This window comes from Arctopsyche grandis, chromosome 3 (genome assembly GCF_051622035.1).
Source record: "Arctopsyche grandis isolate Sample6627 chromosome 3, ASM5162203v2, whole genome shotgun sequence".
Classification (NCBI taxonomy): Eukaryota; Metazoa; Arthropoda; class Insecta; order Trichoptera; family Hydropsychidae; genus Arctopsyche; species Arctopsyche grandis.
The window spans coordinates 31793297-31817494 of NC_135357.1; the positions used below are offsets into that span (position 1 = coordinate 31793297).

Below are 24198 nucleotides of genomic sequence, written 5' to 3' on the forward strand. Positions count from 1 at the left end.
ACTGCCAATTAAGGTTCGTGTTGCCAAGCCGGCAACTGCATGTAAACAACAGTACGAAAATTATTCTTTGGTACATTCTATGTATATGAAGACATTCATATGTTTCGTAATATGTACGTGGTGTAGACGTCACAGCAGTAGTCGACAATATCTATTTGTACTATACAGCAGTACATGCCACAATAACTTTTAAAGCAAAACCGGTTTTATTTGGGCACTTTGAAAATATTCACTCACGACGTAACATCATAGTAGCGAGTGCATGCGTACTGACGAAAGTGCGCATGCGCATATGAATATTTTCGAAAACTACATATAGTGACAATATTGACTCGACAATACGACGCAAAAAATAGCGCTGTAACGTCGTTCTCTGTAATTAAAGTCGATTTTGTCTTGCACTCGTCCTAGACAAGTATGAACGTGCCGAAAACACGCAGTGCTGTATAGTATAAATAGATGTAGTCTTTTCCGTGCAGTGTTGTGCCTAGCTGTTGACTGAATAATATAATCGAACCTTTAATTGCTTCATCTTTAGATCTCTGGCACTTAACCCTTTGAGTGCTGACGTCTTTTCTGTTGAAAACCCGCCACGCTAAAATTTCGCGAGAATTTCCATCTAGAATTATTTATAAATCCAATAGAAAGCAGGTATAAAAATTGTAGCGAATCAAAACAAACCCTAGATAACTACCGCCGAGGATTTCGAGTTTTGTAAAGGTGTGTTTAGACTCTCTAATATATCTTGCAACAATATAAAATAAACAAAAGAAGGTTATCAATGAATGTATTTTGCCAAAACTAGTTTCATCTTCTTCATTGTTGTTAAAATGTAATGCTCACAATCTAAATGCCAAGCTACAATCTAAAATACTCAGCAGTTAGGGATTTCCATCGGGAAATGGTTATAAATTCAGAAATTCCGGTGTAAACCAGTCTTCATAAACGTTGACAAATGAATGACACAGATTACACGACCCATATTCAAATGCATTTTTTTTCAATGCTTAGCTGGTAGTATTCTTGTTTACTTTGTACATTGTTTTTCAGGCTCATAGACTTGTTGGCGTTGGTCAGCATTCAAAGGGTTAATGGTTGATGCATCAAATTTATTGGTCGAAAGTAAAATCTGATTTCAATTAATGTATAAGCTTGTTGTTATACATATGTACGTATATGAAGAGTTGTTCCAGCATGTTGAAACACTTGTTGCCTCGTGGTAAAGCTTTTCAGCCATTAGACAAATGTTACATCAATGAACTTTGTAACACATTGTATATTTATAGCAAACTTCTTACAACGTGTTGAATCATATATGTTGAGACTTGTTTCCTGGGTGTTCAAGGTTCAAGCCACACCTCCAAGCTCACTTACACTAACAACAGACCCGGCGCTGGCATTCTGATCTAAATGTAGCTTCACATTATTTGGTATTTATTTACATAGAGCGTTCCTCCTGTCTGTTCCACGTGGTTATTGTAATTGTGCACCACGTGGTCGCTCGTTCACTGATACAATTGAGCTTTAGACCGGTCGAAAATAGTCCGGTCCAATACAATTAGAGCGTCCGGTCCGAAATAGACGGCCGTTTTTAAAAGGCGAGATAGCCCACCGAGCTGAACTTCAGCCAAGTCTTCTGATCCGAAGAAGCACGTGGCGTGGCTATCTAATTGCTGACGATGCCAGTAGCACGTCGCCTACCGGACGCAACGGCCCACCCGAAACTTACCGACCGGCTGATAAACAGTTCAGAATCGGAAACGGAGCTGGCCAGTCCTGTCTGACGGACTTCCGGTCCAGTCGAAGATCGTCTCTTGCCTCGTTTGCGTGCTCTGCCTCGTTCAGATCTATCTATCTAGGTTTCTATTCAGTCGTTTTATATCGAAAGTGAACTTTTACTTGCAAACTACGGAAGTAATGAGCTATTTGTTGAATATTATAAAGTATTGAGTGAAAACTTGTTTCATTATAGCCGAGTTTACTAAGAAGAAAATTTTAGTTTAGAAAATTTCTAATTAGTGTGCTTATAAAATTATTTATAATTTTGTTAAAATAAAGACACAACTGTTTTGAAATTCAAAAATACATATATACGGTACATAAAATTTATATAACATTGATTATTCTGAATTGAAAGCGTTTTAATTTTTATACATTTTGATACTTGCTTATACTATGTATGTATATGTCTGTATTGTTTAATTTATTTCAAGTATAAACAGTTCACTTTCGACGGTGTAAATGTTTCATTTTGTTATTAATTTAGCTTTTTTTAGTCTGTGGACCATTTATTTAAATTGATAATAGTCAGTTATATGTATATCATATTAATTTTGGCATTATGAAGTATAAGTTTTGTCATTTTGAAGTATAGTGGCTCAATTTGACTGAAAAATTTGTTTTGTTTTTGACATTTCAGTTAGTAATAGTGTCATAGTTAAAGTCGAATTGTCCGTTAAATTGTAGAATTAGTATAAAAAAAAATTAAAAATCAGTTATTAAGTATTTTAAAGAAATGAAATAGTCGTGTATATTTTGAGATTGGATGTTATTTTTAAATTTTTAGTCTAATTCTACAATCTCGAAAAGAATTAGACTATTCTGCTGTAACTATGAGTAACTATGAGTTGAATCATTGGAAAAATCTTTTTATTTTTGTTTGAAAACATTCATACTACTGTAAATTATCAATGTAAATTGGTTCATTAGTTCAATATAGTTCGCATTTATGAAGATTAATAATGAATTGATGCATCTATCCGAAGTTTAGTCACACGCAAATGAGGCAATTCGATTTTTTTCACTTTCAGATTCAATTCAGAAAATGAATCAATCGCAGTGAAAACAAAAAAAATAGCAATTGGAATAGAAATATTTGAATAATCAGTGGAATTAAATTTCGACAAGATGTGTTTCGACGTTGGTGAGTTCATTTCCAATGATATATTTTATGAAACTTGAACCATACATGATTGTATTACATTATCAGTGAATTTATGCGACTGTTTTTTCCCCGTCGTCATTTGACCTTTATTCGTTAGAAATTGTGTCATATTTTTTTTTAAATAATTATATTTAATACTTACACATAAAAGATAATATGTTTTCAATGTGCTAGTTATCACACTTTTTTCTTGGGAATAATTTAAATAATAAAAGTCGAACGAATCATGTATAATAAACGTTTCCATGTGAATTCGATAGCTCGTCCATTTTTTTCAATGCTACTTTCTTGCAAATTCGATTGACGGTCGAATTCCTTCTAACATATGCACATACATAGTTCACTTGACCTCAATTTCTAAGCTAACATTGATTAGACTAATCTAGTTATATAAAAAAGAACCGTTTTGGAACTGTCTGCCACTATGTATGTCTTTTGCCATCGAATCTATGGGGATTCATTTAAATTCATTCACACTTTCTTCATTCAATATTGAACGGTTGACATTTTGACGGTGTCCGACGAGTTCAAACTGTTGCCAAAAAGCGAAACAATCGCAATCGCACGAGTCCCTGACCTGATCTCGACTAGTGATTGACTCTCGTTAACCAGTCCAACTCGTTTAGCGACTATTTGAGAATGCTTTTTGTCCTCCGTGTTGCTCCCGCTCTTCAATTTCTCTCGACGACATGTGCACATTCGTTTTGTCTGTACTGAAACTCTCTACGCCTGCAAGTATGCGACAGATGTGTCACGAGGAGGGAATCATCCCCTTTTTATTTCTATTTTTGCCTTTCTTAGGATGATATTTTTACTTTTGTATGTACGTACACGGCAACGCTACGAATTTTTTATAATTAATTATCCTGAATGTTATTTAAAAACATTCCATTTATTTAATAGTTTATTTGTTTTGGCACATTTCCATCAGTTAACCGCAACAACTATTCCAGCTATAGTACAATTATTTTTAAATACCGCAATACTAAAAAAAAAAAATAGCATAGATCATCTGATAGCGAATTTTTATATCAAACTTACTATATTATATATACTAGTGGTAATTTAGACTGTATTCGTTGGGGGGGGGGCCTCATGTTGAGGGCTTTTAGGGTCAAATTCCTTGACCTTTAAAGCGGGCCTAAAAATACTAGTGGTTTTACCAGGCTTCGCTCGGTATTTGTAATATAAACAGCTTAAACATGGATAATCTAATAGTTAACATTCATTTGTTTTTTTCTGAAATTTATTTGAATCAAAAAAAAATATGTTGATATAGTCGTCATAGAAAGTTTGATTTGTTTTCGATGCTTCCAACCAAACCTTACTTGTTATATATAATATCCCAACTGGCGTTTTAGGTCATTCATATTCGAATACTAGTTCAACTTCAAAAATTATATCCCTAGAAGCGCAAATACACTTTCAACAATGTGCGCCAGTTGTAATATAACAGTTGATTTTTGACGGCTGTGATGTTTTTACGAATGCTTTTAAATTCAATAATGCGTTAATATTTTTTAGATATTACGAATAAAGGTAATGAGTATCGTATTACGATAACTCTAAGAGTGTGTTCAAAACAAACAAAATGCGACTTTCCAACTCAATTTTCGAGTTAAGCGACGTTTTCGCGAAAACCTAACCTCTGCATTTTACCTGGTACCAACATAGTTGAACTGTATTTTCAGTTGTGATATATTTTGAACGGTAACCGGATTATTTCGCACATTGTTGCCACGAAAATTGCGAATACGGGATATTTGGCACTTGAATCGCGTGAATAACTCTCGATGTATTGAATTTTCGGGTGCCAGATGTTCCGTGATAGAGATTTTAGTAACTTTTGCGAGATTTTCTTGTGCGGAATAATCACCGAGCCATTTTGAACAAATTGAATTCGCAATATGAGTCAACTCACATGGGTTAGACCGAATACATTTCAACTAGTCAAAATATACTACAGCTAAAAAAAAAAACTTCAACTGTAATGGTAGTTGGTACCAGGTTAGATGAAATATAATCCAACTAATCAAAATATATTACAATTGAAGGACACACTTCAACTGTAACATACATATATTGAATTATATTAACAAACTCAAACCCCAATTATGTACATAAGTTGACTACATGTGCTTTGTCCTCTTGATATTTCATTTTGTCGGATTCTGCTTGAAAGATACATACATATATATTTAGAACATGTCAAGATAAGTGTACGTTTGTTTGCTTGTTTTTAGTCTTAGTATTAACTTAAAAGGCGAATTATAATTAATTAAATGGTACAAATTCAATATATTTTTAAAGTAATAATAATTAAATCGTTTTATATGCATTATAATATGTTTATGTTTGTTATTATTTACTATCGTTCAGTTTCTTATCGTATTTGCCAGACCTTCAATTGGAACATTGAAATTTTATATAAGCCAATGCTTTGTAATGCTTACAATTATAAATTAATTACTATATAGCTCAATCCAAGAGCACAATTTCATCATCGTTTATTTATTTTTTGATTACATCCCACACGTCTTATCTTTCAGTTTGTACAGCATTTTCCGTATTCTGCTATTTTTACTTCAGCACTGTTCTGTTGGCTATGTTTACAAACAATTCCTTCCTTCTTGGACATGCGTCACTTGGCGTCATTTTATTATCATTCTATTTATATTTATTCTAAACGCGTGAAAATATACACTGCCGTTATTTCCCCATTTTTCGAGAAACGCTTGTGTACCTTCGAATAATCCATAATCTTCGCCTTGATATATAATCGTATTAAAATTATGTGTAATTTTGTTTTAGGTGTGGCTAGCGGTGCCAATGGCTCCAACGGTGTCGTCGGTCCCGGCGATCTCGTCTTCGACGATGAAGATCTGGTGCCGGCAGCCATGCGAGCACTTAACATGATGAGAAAAAACAAACACTTCTGCGATGTTGTACTACATGTAAGACTAATTATATCTATTGTGTTTATCTATCACTACATACTACATACATATACCAAGTCACTATTAGAGAGAGCTATTGCATACAAGTAGAGAGGTCGTGGGTTCAAGTCCCAGCCAAATACGCTGTTGGCGAGATCTTGTGGTTATTAAAGCACAGATCGAAGAAATTATTTTACGTCCTTACCGTCTCTTATTGGCGTTTTCCAATTTTTCCAGCTTAATTTTTGTGATGGATATAATATATATAATATATAATATATAGCCAGCAGCATAGCTCGGACGTTAAGCTTCTGCTTACCGTCAAGAAGGTGCCGGGTTCAATCCCTGAATGAAAATGAATTTTTCAGAGTATGCTGTTGGTCAGACCTGGACTTGTGACTCCAGGTTGATCGTTTCCTATCAGAGTTTGCCAATTTTCTCTGATTTCATTGTTGAAACGGTTCCCGGAAAAAAAAAATTGGCTAAAAATCCTTCCTACCTACTATGTCACCATTATTTGAAATTTGATTGATGTACAATAAAAATTTATGTACAATTCATAGATGTCTCGTTAATTTGCGAGTTTTTTCAGTGTCTCGCAATTCAACGACTTATAATAAAAATGCTGCATTTGTATTTGTAATTGGCCAGGAAGGCGCATTGGGATTTACCTGTAAGGCCTTCCTGGTATATATGTAAAAAAAAAAAAAAAAAAAAAAAAAAAATCGGTATCCTCCCTTTAAATTTCTCGCAAATTCATGTTATTAGCATCTCGAATTTGTTGAATTTTATAAAATGCTACTTACGTAATGTATTATGTATCGCAAATTTGCTGTGCATTAAAATTTTGTTGACTGTCCATAGATGTCTTTTGTATTCTGTTACGTTTGAAAAACTGTTAGTACTTATGTGTAAAAATAGGTAATTGGACTATTCGTCACATTCGGGTGGTCACAAAGACAATTTTTGCCATGAAAATCGCGAATACACAATATTTGGCACTCAAGTTCTCGTTACTATGATAGTTATCGTTAGTATGATGGACTTTTCGGCTGCCAGATGTTCCGTTATAGAGATTTTAGTGACTTTGTGACGAGTAATTTGTGACCAGTAATCACCGAACCGTAAATATAATCTAACCATATGTCGCCTTGGTAATTCCTGTCATTGCACATTATGTATGTACTTTATAAACGGACGCGATGTATGTGGGTATAGATGTGGCAGACGCGTGGACAAGTATGGAGATTTCAGAAAAACAAATTTTAGAATGCCAGGAGTATATGTTGTGCGTAGGGATGTGGCGCGACGACCGGTCTTGCCGAGGAGACGTGAGGGTAGCGGGGAAGTGGGGACCTGAGCGTCTGCATGTGCTCCTGATATTGAGCACCTGACTTGAAACGGGTGTCGTCAGCGTCAGATGCGATGCGTGGATGTGCACATACACGCATCCACGAAGACACACACACACACACACACACACACACACACCTTAATTCATCATTTCGAACGGGTGAACTGGTTGGATCGACGAGCGTGTAATGCGCGCACTCAACTTTTTACTATGTATACGTGCATATAGCATATAACTTTATTTTAATTCGTGTATGAATTCCTTTCCGAAGCTACCGTATTAATAATAAAAATAAAACATTAAATAGGAAATCACAATGACTTTCATATTTTGTTTGTAAAGTTTTCATTATACGTATGCATTGTTTGGTTGGTTACGATAGAATTTTTTCTTCCGCATTGATGCTAGTGCCAAGTGCTTTAGAACCAGGAACTTCAATTTGAGTCGAATGATTTGCTAAAGTAATAAAACATTTTCAGACTGGTTCCGCTGAAGTTCCTGCTCATCGTGCCGTCCTTGCGGCAGCATCGCCCTACCTCTTTGAATTATTCACCACCGATCAGGTATATATTAATCCTAATTACATACATATATACGACATACTTAACTCATTTTTGATTTGTTTATATTCAAATATATTATGATTTCAGGATCGAAGTGGACTCGGAGCGATAGAACTTCCGTTGTCGTACAAGCTGAGCGGTCATTGCGAACAGCGAGCACTGCTTAGCTTAGTCGACTATGCGTACACTGGCAAACTGTGTGTACCGGCACATCATGTATGATCCCAATCTCATAAGAAGCTTAATTTTTTTCAACTGAATCATGAACATTTGATCGAACGTGTTAATTTTCAGGTCCTCTCTGTGTACATGTGCGCGTGGCAGCTTCGCATGGACAGTGTGGTGACTCGGTGTGGCTTATTCTTAGCTGGGTCGTGGTTGTCTAAGGAGACTTGTTTGTCGGTTAGAGCGTTGCCAGGATTGACCGGAGAAGCACGTGCAATGGTCGACAAATACATGGCCGACAATGTAATTATATTCAAGTTTTTAAATAAGGTTATTTTATGCTTTGGAAAAAAGGTGGTATAGCCGATGGACGCCATTTTTTTATTTTCTCTTGATGTGAGACATCTATGGCATTAAACTTACACTTATGTATGTATATACATTTTTGAAATCATATTCAAATAGTGGTGACATATCGTCAGTCCGGAAGAAAAACGTCGCAAGTAAAAAAAAGCGATTTTTGAGTTATCGATTGCATTCATTCAGAAAAATTATTATTTTGAATAAAAATACCAATAATTTTATTTTACTACCGCCATCTATATTTAAAACTTATAAACAAACGGTGGATAAACGTCAACGACTATCTCGCCGGGCAGATTTCAAACGCGTCTTACACGATATTTTTGCACCATCGTAATGGCGGAGGATCCATTTACTTATATTGATGACCAAAATGAGCAATATGGCAAAGTATGAAAACGATCGGAAAAGAGGCAAACTTTTTCCTGAATTGTAATCGTAAGTGAAACGTAAAGGAGGTATGTAATATGTAAAAAAATCATTCTTTTCGCTAGAAAAATGTCATTTGTCTAGTTCAAGTTACGGTTGACACAGAGCAATAGTTTCGTTTTTCACTTGCAGGGAAGTGTTCACCATGTTTAAACTTCAATCGTCTCTATTGAAAAATGACAAATATTGACTTGTGACGTTTTTCTTCCGGGCTGACGATATGTACATAGTTGGTAGGATGGTTTTTGCCATCTGATGAACCGTTTCAACAATGAAATTAGATAAATTAGAAAACTCTGATAGGAAACGAGCGACTTGAAGTCACAAATATCCAGGTCTGATCAGCAGCACTACGGATATTACTCTAGCACTACGGATACCTTTGTAATGATATTGATATATGTATATGTAAGCATACTTGGTCCAAAGTTGTCACCTTAGAATATATTGTCAATCAGAATCAGTGTACAGTTGTTTACTAATGTGTGTTTGAGGAATATAAACGTATTAGTTACATTTTACATCTATTGAAAATTTATTTAATTAATTAATTTTTATATTGGTGTTTTATATTGTTTACATGTAGGTACTTTATAACTTTTTTTTTCATATTAATAACTTAATATGCCAACACTCATGCGATGATATTTCATCGGGTACAACACTAGTATGATTATATTGCCATTATGGCAGATATAACTTGAACCCCGTTGATCGTAGATTTTTGTCCTTATATTGGAGATAAGCCATAACAAGTTTTCATTAAAATTAACAGCTGTATAACATATGTATACATGTACATAAAAGTTTTATTTCTATATGCATGATCATTGTCTATTTCAGTTTTCATCGATATACAAGAGCAGCTTGCTTTCATCATTGCCGTTGGTACAAGTTGAAGTTTTATACACTTCGCGCAAAGACATGGATCAGACCGAGCACGCCGCACTGGCCGACCTCATGCTGAACTGGCTGAAAGATCAAATCACCGATGATAAAGTACCTGTAAGTGAATCGAAAATATTTGAATGCTTGGAATCAATTAAAAAATAACTCATCAACTGATCATCGTACTTGTGTTTTCAGGTGAGCGCACTCTGCGGTCGGACCCATTTGCTGTACATCGCCGGCGGTGGAGAGCTGAAGGACTGCGCTGCTCTTCCTCCAGCCCATTCCGACACTCCGCTCATCCAAGATTACCGACGAATGCTTCTCAAGTGTCCCCCTTCGAAATGTAAGATTTATTCAACTCGAAAATGGTCTTTTCAGCTTTCGTCGTTAGCTGAAACACGGGCATCGAGGATAGAACGAGGATCCAGCCGGCGTAAATCTTTATATTTTATATATATATGTATATGTATGTATATCTCACTCATGTTCATTATTGTGTATGTATTCTATGAGGTTATGTTATTTTGAGGTCACACATTCATTAGGTTAAGAGGGCTGTACACCAGCGCCTTGTCCATACAAACGTATTACACTTCTCTCTTCCTCAATAATGGAAATTTTAATATGCTATGGATATCCACCATTGGCATGTTTCTGTGGTTTTATTTTTTTGATTAGTTATTTTTTATAGAAGTTAGGAGCCGCCAAACATCTATAAAATCGCCTCTTTTTTACACCCACAAAAAGAGTCCAGCGTGCTTATTTAACGGTTGATTTTTAAAAAAATTCGACCACACAAACATAGAAAATATCTTTCTCATACCAGTGATGATTTTTTTTTTAAATTGGTCCAGTTTCGGAGGAGAAAACTGGAGAATACGAAACCTCGATTTTGTTGATTTAAAATATCGCATTCACTTAATATATACCTATATTGATATATATATATTGTCCCATTCACTCAATATATATATATCGAAGAAAGGAACGGCAACAAAATTAACGTTTCGGGTATCCAGCCCTCTTAATCAATTTTTTTATTGTGCATTTTAACATGACCTATACAAAATTTCATTCATAAAAGCACTATGAAGCTTAACGCATTGTTCAATGTTTATTTAAAATTATTTATATCATAGTTCTAAAGCTACTTTTTCGGAATTCTGAGTAATTTAATTTGTTATTACTTTTTTTTTAAATTTATTATTTTGTATGAACGCGTTTGTATCTCCATAGTGTCTTAGTTTATGAAACAAAGTATAATAGAATACATATTTCATTAAACATAATAAACTAAACCTTTCACTTTTAAAACTCGCTACTAAACTGCAGTGTTGCTGAACAACGATCGAGAGAATTTCACTTAGGGACACAAAATCTGTTGAAATTCACTCACACGCATAAACTACTAACCTTGAGAGTGAAAGTGAGACGAAAGAATGCTCCATTTTTTTTTTAGCTTCCAAATATTCCAGTAAACGTTAAGTATGATTAAGGAAAAAAAAAACAGCAACAGAGTCCGCATTGAAGTTCTTTATTATATAATCAACAGAAAACTATCGCAGATCATCTCCATATCAGATCGTCACGTGTGAACACGATATTGCTAAAGTTTCTTTAGTATGTGTTCATTAATATGCTGTGTTGAAGGGAGACGGGATGTCTTCGTAAAAAGGTCATGTTAATTTTGACGATTGCAGTTTTATAATTTAAGTGAGTATATTATCATGAGAAATCATTATTCCCAAATTTCGTTGCCCGATTGAAAGCTTGCATACGTCAGCCCAGTTGACCGTTTAACATACGTTCCGTTTGATGTTTTCAGCGGGCAAGCGCAATGGAAACGGAGTCACCAACGGAGCCAGCAGTAACGGCACGAGCAGTACTCGCATATCCACGTTCTATCTGCGGGATATCTTAGAGAGGGCTCACAGGCAACCCGGAGACGATTGGGCCATCATCGTCTGCGAAACGCTTGCAGGTATTTTCTCGAACGACTGTGCTGTTTTACGCGTGTGATTATTGTCATAGACTAGAAAAGACATGCTCGTTTTTGTTTCAGGACACACGTTCCTGTCATTGTCCACCTTGGACGGTCATTTAGCGTTGATTTCGGCATCGTTACGACTCAACGAATCACCCCTGCCGTCGCCGGGAGCTATCCCTCCAGCCATTACCAACAATCACTTCACAAATTGGACACCGGGAACAGCGCAACCATTGGCACAGTTAGAGAGACCGCGTTGTGCTTATGGCATGGCCGTGCTCGAAGGAAAAATCATTGTATGCGGTAAGTTTAGTTGCAATTATAGTCGGGTCTCTAATACTACATTTGACGGTTGATAATATGTTTTCATTTATGTATGAAATGCTTGTATTGATTTTGATATTTAAAATGGCATGTATTTTATTCAATCGAATGTAGGGATTTTTTTTTTTATTTTGTTATGATCCCACCTAAGGATCCAAAATTTCTCTTTATGAAAGCTCTTTTTTTTTTTTGTCTAAGCGCCTCCTTTTTTATGATAGAATTGATCTCAATACTTTGATTGCTGCTGCTGTTTTCCTGTTGAAGACCATTCTTTTATTCATCACTATTTTAAACAGTATGATTAATGTTTGTTGCTTTCATTATAGGAGGATACGATCGCGTAGAGTGCCTTAATTCAGTAGAAATTTACGACCCTGAAAAGAACCGTTGGACCAACCTGAACGATATGAGGCAACAGCGAGGCAGATTCAACATCGCCCAAGTTGGGAACAGAGTGTATGCAATCGGTGGTAGCGATGGACACGTAGAGCTCGACAGTGTCGAAATGTACCAAGCTCCGGTGGATGAGGGCGACTCTAGCCGTTCCATGACGGCTTCATTAGAAAGTCAGAGTGGGTCCATTGACTTGTCAGCGAGCAGTTCCATCGAAGACCACCATGTCACGTTCGCAACCAATACGCATAATGGAACAAGCGCCACTCAGAATGGTACGGCGCTGCCCAACGCGTTGAATGGCACACAAAAGAAGAAGGCATGGACAAAGAGGGCACGATTACCGTTGGCTAGGAGCTATGCTGCAGTTTGCGGCGGACCTGACGGAAAAGTATTTTGCATCGGTGGTTGGGCTGCACAACCCGGCATCAGAGATTGTCACGTTTATAGTACTGATGAAGACGTTTGGAATGAAATGTCTCCGCTCAATACCGGTAAGAGTTTTTTCAAGTTGACATACATGTATACGTACAGTTAGCTTCCGAGAAGTATCCGAGAATAAGTTTAACCTTGATCAATGGTGATAACGTCAATCGTACTGATGGCTTCAGAACGAACGGCCAAATTTTTGGCAAAACTCTTTGAGTGCTGACGTCTTTTCTGTTGAAAACCCGCCACGCTAAAATTTCGCGAGAATTTCCATCTAGAATTATTTATAAATCCAATAGAAAGCAGGTATAAAAATTGTAGCTAATCCAAACAAACCCTAGATCACTACCGCCGAGGATTTCGAGTTTTGTAAAAGTGTGTTTAGACTCTCTAATATATCTTGCAACAAACAAAAGAGGTCTATTAATGAATGTATTTTCCAAAACTAGTTCGATCTTCTTCATTGTTGTTAAAATGTAATGCTCACAATCTAAATGCCAAGCTACAATCTAAAATACTCAGCAGTTAGGGATTTCCATCGAGAAATTCTGCTATGGCTATAAATTCAGAAATTCCGGTGTAAACCAGTCTCTATAAACATTGACACGGATTACACGACCCATGTTTAATGCATTTTTTTTTCAACGCTAACTAGAAAGGCTTAGCGGGTAATATTCTTGTTTATTTTTTACATACTCAAAAAAACAACGCCTATTGGCGTATTTCAGGCTCATGGAATTGTTGGCAAAATGCCGATCGGTCAGCATTCAAAGGGTTAAGGTGCAAACATACTGAATCGTACGGGATAGACTTGCTCGTGCTTTCCAACTGGAATGGGCGTTTCTTAATGTCATTGTCAATTCGTACGATCTTATTATTTCAACAAGCTTTTTCTACATTTATTCAAATATGGGAATCGCCGTTATCGATCAATGTTAAACATATGTCTTAATACAAGGATAAAATATCACCGAAAACAATCAGGGGGGTGAGTTTTGGAAAGATCATTATGGCACATATGCCTAAAACTATCTAAAAGATTCTGTGTGTGCACTTAAAATTTACAGGTCTGTGCCATTTTGCATACTTGTATAGTATTCATTCTAGTCTTGTTTTTTCCTAGTGGATACTGAATACCCAGTGGAAATGTCGATGTTTGTATTCTTTGATCTTATTCTTTATGCGTTTATACAGGTCGATATCAAGCCGGTGCTTGTATGTGGGGTGGAGCTTTGTGGGTAGTCGGAGGTTGTGATGCTTGGCATTGTTTGTCAACTACGGAAGTTCATAACGATCCTACATCGTCAAACCCTGGATCGTGGCATTTCGGTAAGTGTCAGTTTGGACTTAATTGTAGTTCGTTTTAGTATGTATTGGTTTTTACTAAGATTTATGAATATTTCCAGGTCCAAGTTTATCGGTGGCGCGCCGTGGTTGTGGAGTAGCCGTTTGGGGGTCTAGGCTGGCAGTAGCGGGTGGTTCCGATGGACAGAATTCATTACGTTCCGTGGAATTCCTTTCGGTTGGTGGAACATGGGAGCCCGGACCACCGATGAGGGAGAAGCGTGCCGGTGTGTCATTGGCAGCGCTCAACGACAGGTTGTATGCTGTCGGTGGTTTTTCAGGTATGTGTTTTATCTTGTCGTTGTGCAGTTTAATATAAAGATCAGTCCATTTTTATTACAAACCTCCTTTACGTTTCATTTACGATTACAATTCAGGAAAAAATTTGCCTCTTATCTGATCGTTTTCATACTTTGCCATATTGCTCATTTTGGTCATCAATATAAGTAAATGGATCCTCCGCCATTACAATAGAGATAAAATATTCTATAAAATTCCTATAAAATTATAATGATTTAGGGACAACTCATTATATAAAGTGATTTAATGCCGTCACGCGTAATTGGGTGCCGATACGCGTGACAGTGCCGCCACATGGGTAAATGTATGAAATCATGCGCCGGGCTGAATGTGTTGAGCCTTTGCTCGCGGCAATAAATATAGCGAACAAGCTCTGTACGGCGGCACCTTTTTCGCGAATTTGGCAATCGAGCTTTCGACCTTAAATACAGATTTTAATATTTACTCAAGTAACCAGATATGTTAATTAACACATAAAGTATTATTTTAAACAATAAAATACATAATATATCTCGTAGTTTTGGATTAATTGTCAAATAATCATTCTTCATAATTGTATGAAGACGTGACGTCACATAGGCGAGGTTTCAGTATGGTTCCACAAAAAACTAATTTTTGACTGGTATATATTCATTTTAAGCAAATTGAATAAATGGCATTCAACTCAGTAATGTATTCAACCAATTTTGAACCTTAAAACAGTTGAAATAGGCGCATATAAGCCTCAAAATCCCGTGCAAAGTTCAGAAATTCTATGGAAGACAGCCGCGCTACAGACTTGTCGCCCAAAGCGTCCATAGAAGACGGCCGCGGGCAAACGGTTAAGACGCTTTTGAAGTTTGCAAATTTTAAATCTGGGTGACGTCTATGTAGTCTTTAGTTTTATACATAGATGGCGGTAGTAAAATAAAATTATTGGTATTTTTATTCAAAATAATAATTTTGTAAGATGTACATGTATAAATTTACTATTGCAGGCAAACTCTTCCTTTCTACCATGGAATATTTGGTGGAAGGCAGCGATGAGTGGACGTCGCTCACGATTCCTCTCCCGGCACAAATTACACCACACGAAAATGGACGCGGTCCGTCTCCTGGCAAACAAGAGCAGGACAAACCACCGACGGAGGCATTGTCAAAGTTGAATGTGTCTTCGAACAAAGAATCCAGCCCCGCTGAAAATGAAGTAGTGCGAGAAGAAGAATTGAGCGCAAAACCTACGAGCATTCTCTGCGAATAACTAATAAGACTTCACATTTGAAAAAAAAATTATTCCTAATGTATTAAACTGAGATGTAACCATTTATTTTATCTAACGTTATGTTATTATTGTCTACCAACAAATGAACACGTCGCTGTAATTTAGATCTGCCGTATTTAACGATTCGGATGGTATTTAAAAGAAAAAAAAATATTATTTAAAATACAATGGTTCTCACATTCCTTCAACGGAATAGGATTCTTCCTGTTTTTCATTATTGGTCCAAATTAATAAAAAAAAAATTGGTATATTTAGTATGTTAGGATTATAATTAATTATTAAAAGTAATTAAGCCACCTCTTTCATCGGTCATGTTCTGTATCATTAGCCACTTCTGATGTATACTCAATATTGTCTTTTCTACCGTGTAGTTAAAAGATCTCTTCAATATATAAATGTATATCGCTATTTCATTCAGTGTGCTATTGAAACAGTTTTCAAACCCATTTATTCATTCTTACATTACTAATTATTATTATTTTTCATTTACGTTTGTATTGCAATATCCGATTTAAATCGCAATGATAAGTCAAATAAGTGATTTATTTTGCATGCGTTGTTATATCAAAAAGAAAGCCCAGTGTTGAGCATAATGCAATATGAATGCTATGATATTAATTTCTTAGTTTTAAGTTTTTTTCTAACTTTTTCTAATAATCGTTTTCATACTTTGCCATAGTGCTCATTTTGGTCATCAATATAAGTAAATGGATCCTCCGCCATTACGATAGAGATAAAATATCGTTTAAGAAGCTTTTCAAGTCCGAAAATTTTTAATCTCGGTGACGTTTGGTAGTCATTAATTTTATACATAGATGGCGGTAGTAAAAAAAATATTGGTGGTTTTATTCAAAATAATAATTTTATATACAAATCATAGAAGAGGTATGTTTTTAAAAAACTTTTTTTTATAATTATATTTTTCATTAGGTTATTGGCAACTTACAACATAACCTTACCTTTCAACTTGTAAAAGTGGCTTTAGTTAAACAACCCTTCTTAACCTACATATTCTCATGCATATTTCGACACCACATTTTCACGTCTCAATACATATATATAAAGAAATAAAAGTAAAACATCGCTTAGTTGTAAGAATATATGAAAATTATTTTGTTATATTAATTATTGTGTATGTAAACGCATCAATCAACATTTATGTGTCACTGCCACAATTCTGTCCTATGTACTCTACGAACATTAAATCTATCAATGATTGATTGATCACATATTTCATACTCGCAGAGGAAACTGTGGCAATTTTTTGTATTAGTAAAATGAATGTTTACTAACATAACCTCAAAACTATTTCTAATAAACTTGTATTATTATATAAAAGCGTTGTTTTCCTCGATCGCAATTCAAATCATTCGCCGCATCTCATACTATGTAGTAGAATATATATATTATACTGTCTGCTAATAGGATAGAATTGATTTTAATTGTTGTCAATGTAATCTAACCTGGAAGTGTATTATTCATCGAATGTATACATCAAAACCATTTTCATTTTATATCATGCAACATTTTCATTGCAAACTTCAACTGTTTACGAGCTTATTGTTTAAGAGACTAGTGTCAACGATTTTCCAAAGTTGGCCGACTATCAGAGGAACAAAATTGAAACATAAACTTTTGCAAACAAACACACACATGTAATAAAGTGATAATTTGTTAATTTTTCTACAGCTATACAAATGAATTTTTAACAGTGTGTATAAAATACGCAGAACGAGCCTTAATAAAAGAAGAAAGCAACATAAAAATAAACTTATCACTCTTATATTATTGTGTAATGTATTAAAATAAATATTGCGTCAATGTTAAAATGCACTTAGTCTGTAATATAATTAAAAAAAATAAATAAAAATGTATTTTAAATATTATTATCACTGATTGCGTGGTGTGTGTATTGTATAACATCCACACAGTTAATGTTATAGTATAAACCGGCGGCCGAGTCGGAGACGTTGGGTCGAAGTCGACGGCACGCTCTCGAGGACTCGGCTGCTGCCTGCGTAGTTTAAATATTGACTAATCTACCATTGAACTAATTCTATAAATATATTATATATATATGCGTGTGCGCTTGGTGCATTTATGTGGGGAAAAAATGATGTGTAAGTTTTTTAGTGTATTTTTGTATAACTACTGGTCTACTATTACATTTGGGGACTCATACTTTGTTTACTGCATATCACTTCTTTACAATGTGATGCTCTATTGTGTGAAGATTACTTCTTCGGTGTGTTTTATATGTATGTATACGTGCATGGATACGTGTACTGAAATTTTTTTATGAATACAATGAATTTGAATATATATGTATTATATTACTATATATATTATTTGGGGTTCACTCTGAACTGTGTCGTACCGTCGTTTTTCTCAACACGGATACACTCTTTTTTTCAACTGAATGTGTGTTGCGTATTTGATTTTTACAAGTAATATTTTTTATTGAGCGTTTTTATATAAGATGGCTATATTGAGAATATTTGATCGACATTGAAAAGTGATAATTATATAAATGATGTTGAAATTTATTGAGATTGATATGTAAAATGTGACGGTTATGTCTTATATAAAACTGAGATGGAATTAATATTAAAACAAATCAAGTTTAATCTGAGTTTTATTTACTTTATATCCTTATATTCATTGCTAACCGTTTGAAAAGTTGTGTGTTTTAATCTCATCTGATTATGAGTAGATATCGGCTACATGTGGGTTTCGCTATACCCACTATTGTCAATTTCTTTAAAAGTAAATGTTTTTACAAGCTTTTTTTGTCCTCTTGCTTTGAAACACTGATGGCTTTTCTAAGAAATTGACAATTTCTAAGAAAACAGCACCCACTTATCTATCGCTATTGGCAAAATTGCGATGAACATAAATTCCCGCTAATTTTCTCCACTTTTTTCTGATAAAAGTTTCAAATAAAAATTGTCAATTACTTTTCCTGAAAAGAATTCATGGAAATGCTACAATTGTTGGCCAGTGTGTTTTAGTTGACCATTTCGATTTTAACGTTATAATAATAAGTAACGCAGATAACGAATAATATAAAAAAAATACTTGTAAAATTGTTTCTATTGTTAAAAGAGTTCTAAATTAATTTTTTTTATTTGAATGCATTTTTAGGTTAGGTCTGGTTCCTCCTCGGGGTCCGTCACTATTTCGTGGTGAGGAGACTTAGTCGTTAACGACCACTAAGAAGGTACCAGCAAGTAGGTTAGCAAGTTTCTTCGTCTATTAAGGTTTCTAACAAGTTAACAAATTTTATCGATATTGTAGCGTATACTAAAAGGAGTCGCCGTTATAATTGGTTTCGAGGATTATCTCCAGGCTTAAGTACAAGTCGGCTAACAATGACATACCCCCGAATGCACTTAGCGGAGGTAGCGGTAACTCGGTCGCATTCCGGTAGAGTACTCAGGACCCACTGCGATAGCGTGGGACTGACTTCCGTGGCACATCTAGTACGTGACCATAACAATAGGTAAACAAACCGGACGTCGAAGATGCCCTGAGCGACCTATCTGTTATAAGTAGAGGTAGGACCGGAAGCGCGCCGTCTATTGTTCCATTATTGTAAATGCTTTGTAAAAAAGGTTCGGCAAACCTTTAACAATGGATTTACAACATGTGAACAATGAACAGCGCGCTCTGGGTCCGCTCTTTAGTTATAAGGCGGTATTTAGGCGATATCAAGACATTCTGGACTGAGCACTGCCAGTGTGTGTATCTCCTTAATCACCAATAAATGCTGTGAAACGACTTTGGTCTTTTACTTGGATCGTCCACCCACCCCTACGTATAGTTTCAACAAAAATATGTATAATATAAAATGAAGATGTTTATTTTAATTAAACTTAAATAATTGGTTATTAATATAATTGAGTATTCGGCGCCACCAAGAGAAATGTTTTTACATTTATTCAAAAATAATTTTTACATTTGTAATTTTTACTCTGGTGCCACCCCTGAAATGTTATGTAGAATGCGGGCGATCGCTATGACACTTTTAAAAACTGTCAAACTACAATGTTAATTGAACTACGCAACAATATATATTTTTCTAAAAGTTTCAAAAACATAATTTTAATATACATACATACATTCCTGTATGTTTGTCCATTAATTCTATCATTCCCAAAGTATATATATATTAATTTTACCAAACCGAAAAAAATATCGGTTTCGGTTTTAATTCCGGCAAAAATAACGATTAATCCGGCTTTCGATTACGGTTCGGGTCCCTGTTTTTTATTGTTAAAATATAGTCGTTTACATTTGAAGCGTATTATATAACTTTTGTTATACAACGCTAGATGGCAATATACATATTATTATGCAAAACTTTGTATCAAAACTACCTTTTCGATGGAAATACATATATAATATGTACATATTTAAAAGAAATGCTACAGTTTTTTGCCAACGAAAAGTTAAAGAGCACTCAAATTAAAGTAAGACTTACGCCAATTAGTGAACAAAAGTACCATTGATTCCTACTTTTTTTCAACTATATAATCCAAGTGATCCAAATTCCTTACAAATTTATCAATTAACTAACTTTTAAGCACACCACTCAATTTTCACGCCTATTTATCTCACCTTAGAAAGTAATTTCTATCATCTATCAAAATAGTGAAGTTTCCTATTTAAGAATTCCATTAAACTGGGTACGTAATGGATATTGCGTGCACGGTTAGTCAGCTGTTTTCTGGGAAGCCTTTACTCAAAATTGGCATGTCGACTTCCAGGAGGTTTTCCGAAGAGCTGGTGGCCATCGAATGGTCATTACGTCAGTGGCGGTCTTCGTGGGCGATCCTGTTCTTCGCCACACATTATATAACAGCGAAATAACCTGTTCCAAAGCACATATTAGAACGCTTCTTGCGCACGGCCACCACAAAAAACAATGTTCCGCTTGCGCCTCCGATTAATTGGCGACAATCCTCGGAAGCTGCGGTTTGGACCCATAATAGCGATTCCTCTGAAAGACGTTCAGAGCTCCATGGTTCATCCGACGATGAAATCTTCGAGCTACCGGGATGTGAATTGCATCTGATGAAAGGCCACACAATTTGTAAATGCAGTATTTTAGAGATTCTGATCGGATGATTCTCAATTCTTAACAAGCTATATGAGATATGTATGCACATACAATTTATGTAACTTCGCAACACTTTTGAAAAACATAGCAACATTTAGTTTAAAGTTATATTTTATTGCACAACTATATAAAATGTTTAAACTTATCTGAAGACATTAAACCGGCAATATGTCTAGCTTTTATGAGAATTTCTTTAGGAGATCTGATATATAAATCTGCAAAGGCATATCAAATACATACACGTCGTATTTTTTTAAAATCAGATAGCATTTATTTTGTTTTGTTTTGAAATATTAATATTAATAAATTTTTGTTGAAATTTTCAAATTTTAAACCTTGTAAAATATACTAAATTTTTCTTCAATAAAAGCTCTTCAGAAGTTGAAATTGTACTGAAAATTTCAAAAAGACAAACTTTTTGGTCTAAAACTTTTGTTTTATTTATTTATTAACATACCGTATTACAATATTTTTTCAAAATATTTGGACAAAAGTTTCAACATATTTATTTCTTCTTTTATTTACCCACTGGTGGTTTTAACTGGCTTCGCTCGGTGTTTGTAATATAAACCGCTTAAACACGGCTAATATAATAGTTAACATTTTAGTAAATTTATTTGAATAGTTTTATTGTATTATTAAATTGAACGTCACGGATTCTACGAACCAAAATAAACATACAAAGTGTCTTTCGAAATTTTATATTAGATTGCATATTAGCCCCCACCATATGCACCACTACAGGTTGCCCATGGCGACACCTATGATCAAACAAATTACACATAATGATTATACTTGCACAAAACATGAGTTGAAAACACTGTGTGACAACCCTTGCCAATCAACTCTTCCACTGCGGAAGTTTATGTTTCTCTTTCCAATGCATCGAGAAAAACTAAATAATTGATTGCCTCAATATTGCTGCTGCTTCATTTTGACGATGACATTACATCGTCATCGTCATCGCCCAGTCTTGCACATATTTCATTAATGACAACTATACGTATCCTACATACAGGCCTTCAGGCAAATATGTTGAGATTTTTTATGCGAATCAACAATAGCCAAACACTTTTATTCAATCAAATTTATACACTTTATGAATAAATTGGTCAATTTTAGTTAACAGTTCCCGATTTTATACCCAAAAATCACAGGAAGAGCGGGTCGAACGAGCCTAGCGGTCTCCGCCTCGTCGAGAATTCCGACTTTTACCCAAAAATCTTTATTAATTTGAACCTATTGATCACGATTATGACATTAAGAGAAATTACTTGGTAGTGAGCTTAAACTACTAGATATTTAATTTCAGTTCAATACATCGAAAGGTTTCCGAGAAAAAAAAATCTATTCTCTAGAGTAAAAGTACTACTTCCGGTTGAGATAAAAATATTTAAAAAATATTATTGAATGAAGTTAACCATTCCTATTACATGTAAAAGAGTTTCAGTCGGATCTGTGGAGCAGCTTAGGAGATAATTGAATCCAAAAACTTAAAAAAGAGGACATCTATAAGGGGAGGTATCACTTTCGGTCAACTAAAAAATTTGATATATTATATACTAAGTTTCAGTTCGATAGAACTAGCGGTGTTAAAAAAATCTCCAAAATACACAGACACACACACATTTTTTTCTAGACCATGAAAACGTGATCTGAGATCGATTCTGAGATCGAATCAGTCAAAATCTCGAGATCGAATTTTCGCATGATCACAAAACTTCATGTAAGTTAAAAACTTAAAGATGTAAGTTAAAAATTTGCATCGATATTTTTTTTTTTTTTTACTATTTCGCCATAGTGACATTACAGATTAGCTCAAGGTCGTCACTATGGCTAATTTATTACAAGACATTGAAAACTCATAATTAACGAGACATCACAATACATAATTATTACATACATACGCATGTAAATCGAAACAACACCTGTCATCTATGGTCAGATATTACGAAAAATACGATCAATAACATTTTTCATGTAACAATACCAATTTTACATTCAATAAACATCCACAGAGGTCAGAGACATGTATGGTGAGAAATCTGGCGAAACCTGAGATATAACAATAACTCAAGGTTTGCAACAGAAAATTGGGAAGGAAAAGCCAATTTTATAGGAACCGTTCCGATGAAAATCAGAAAAATTAACAAATTCTGATAAGAAACGATCGACCTCGACAAACTAAGGTCCGGCGAACAACGAGATTCTTAGTAGGAATCGAACCCGTGAGATCAAGCACGAAAAAACACAACACTCACCACTAGACCACGCTGCTGGTTAATATTGACTGGACCCCACTTAATATACCATAATTGTGTGTATTTGTCGGTAAAAGGAAGACTTTTCATTGGGAAATTTATTACTTTAACATTATTACGCTATAAAGAAGTGTACAATATTAATCTTACATATAAAACACTAAAGTTTGTTCGTATGTATGTTTGTATGTACATATATACATATGTACATACAATGTACATGTCGTAGTCGACAGTCTATTATTCTGACGTCATCGAACAAAATAATTCGCTTTTTTCCGATTCAAAGGATTCGAAGTTCTCGGGGGTGTAGGCGCCGAGGGCGAAACCCTAGGGGGCGCAGACCCCGGAGGTGTACATATAATTTTTTATAAGAGACTTACTATATACGAGTATGTTTGTTTGTTCGTGACAGTCAATTTAATAAAAAAAAAATATTATTTGTATTATATTTAAAAAAAATTCAGTCCGATTCAGTTAGTGGTTTGGGAGATAATTGAATTCAAAAACTTAAAAAAAGAGGACACCTATAAGGCGAGGTACCATTTCCGGTCAACTTAAAAATTTGAAAAAAATTTACGTCGTGTCGATAAGAATTTCAGTAACCGATACTAAGTTTCAGTTCGATAGGACTAACGGTGTTAAAAATATCCCCAAAATACACACCCACACAGACACACACACACACACACATTTTTTTCTAGATCATGAAAACGTGATCAGTGATCGATTCTGAGTTCGAATCAGTCAAAATCTCGAGTTCGAATTTTCGCATGATCACAAAACTTCATCTATTGTTACTACGTACATAGATAAAGTAAAAAACAAATGAGTATTCAAATAAATTTATATAAAATCAAACTATTCAAATAAATTTAATAAAATGTTAAATAAATTTAAGAAAAATTGGCAAATTCTGATAAGAAACGATCAACCTCGACAAACCAAGATCTGGCCAACAACGAGACTCTTAGTGAGAATCGAGCCCGTGACATCAAGCACGAAATAATTCAATCCTCGCCACTAGACCACGCCGCCGGTTAAAATTATCACACTTTTCATCATGTCAAAAGTTAATGAAAAACCACTGTTATGAATTCTAAGCCTCGCGTATATTTATAGGACGAGGTTT

General features: G+C 34.9%; 2 protein-coding genes across 5 annotated transcripts in view; one reads left to right on the top strand and one right to left on the bottom strand.

Annotated features, from left to right (window-relative positions):
- Window positions 1-16743, top strand: part of LOC143909612 (influenza virus NS1A-binding protein homolog) — a 53952-nt gene extending 37209 nt beyond the window's left edge. For 3 of the 4 annotated variants that reach the window (XM_077427685.1, XM_077427686.1, XM_077427687.1), the window contains exons 3-14: window positions 5756-5898; window positions 7714-7797; window positions 7885-8013; window positions 8092-8265; window positions 9598-9759; window positions 9841-9988; window positions 11471-11626; window positions 11708-11935; window positions 12283-12843; window positions 13973-14107; window positions 14185-14403; window positions 15400-16743. In XM_077427685.1, coding sequence (XP_077283811.1) covers window positions 5756-5898; window positions 7714-7797; window positions 7885-8013; window positions 8092-8265; window positions 9598-9759; window positions 9841-9988; window positions 11471-11626; window positions 11708-11935; window positions 12283-12843; window positions 13973-14107; window positions 14185-14403; window positions 15400-15662 — 2402 coding nt within the window. In that variant the 3' untranslated portion in view covers window positions 15663-16743. Of the gene's footprint in view, window positions 1-393; window positions 1860-2810; window positions 2924-5755; window positions 5899-7713; window positions 7798-7884; window positions 8014-8091; window positions 8266-9597; window positions 9760-9840; window positions 9989-11470; window positions 11627-11707; window positions 11936-12282; window positions 12844-13972; window positions 14108-14184; window positions 14404-15399 lie in introns of those variants that run through there. The other variant, XM_077427688.1, reaches the window with a different exon arrangement.
- LOC143909201 (uncharacterized) overlaps window positions 1-24198 on the bottom strand; it is a 171080-nt gene that overhangs the window by 123148 nt on the left and 23734 nt on the right. The window lies entirely within an intron of this gene.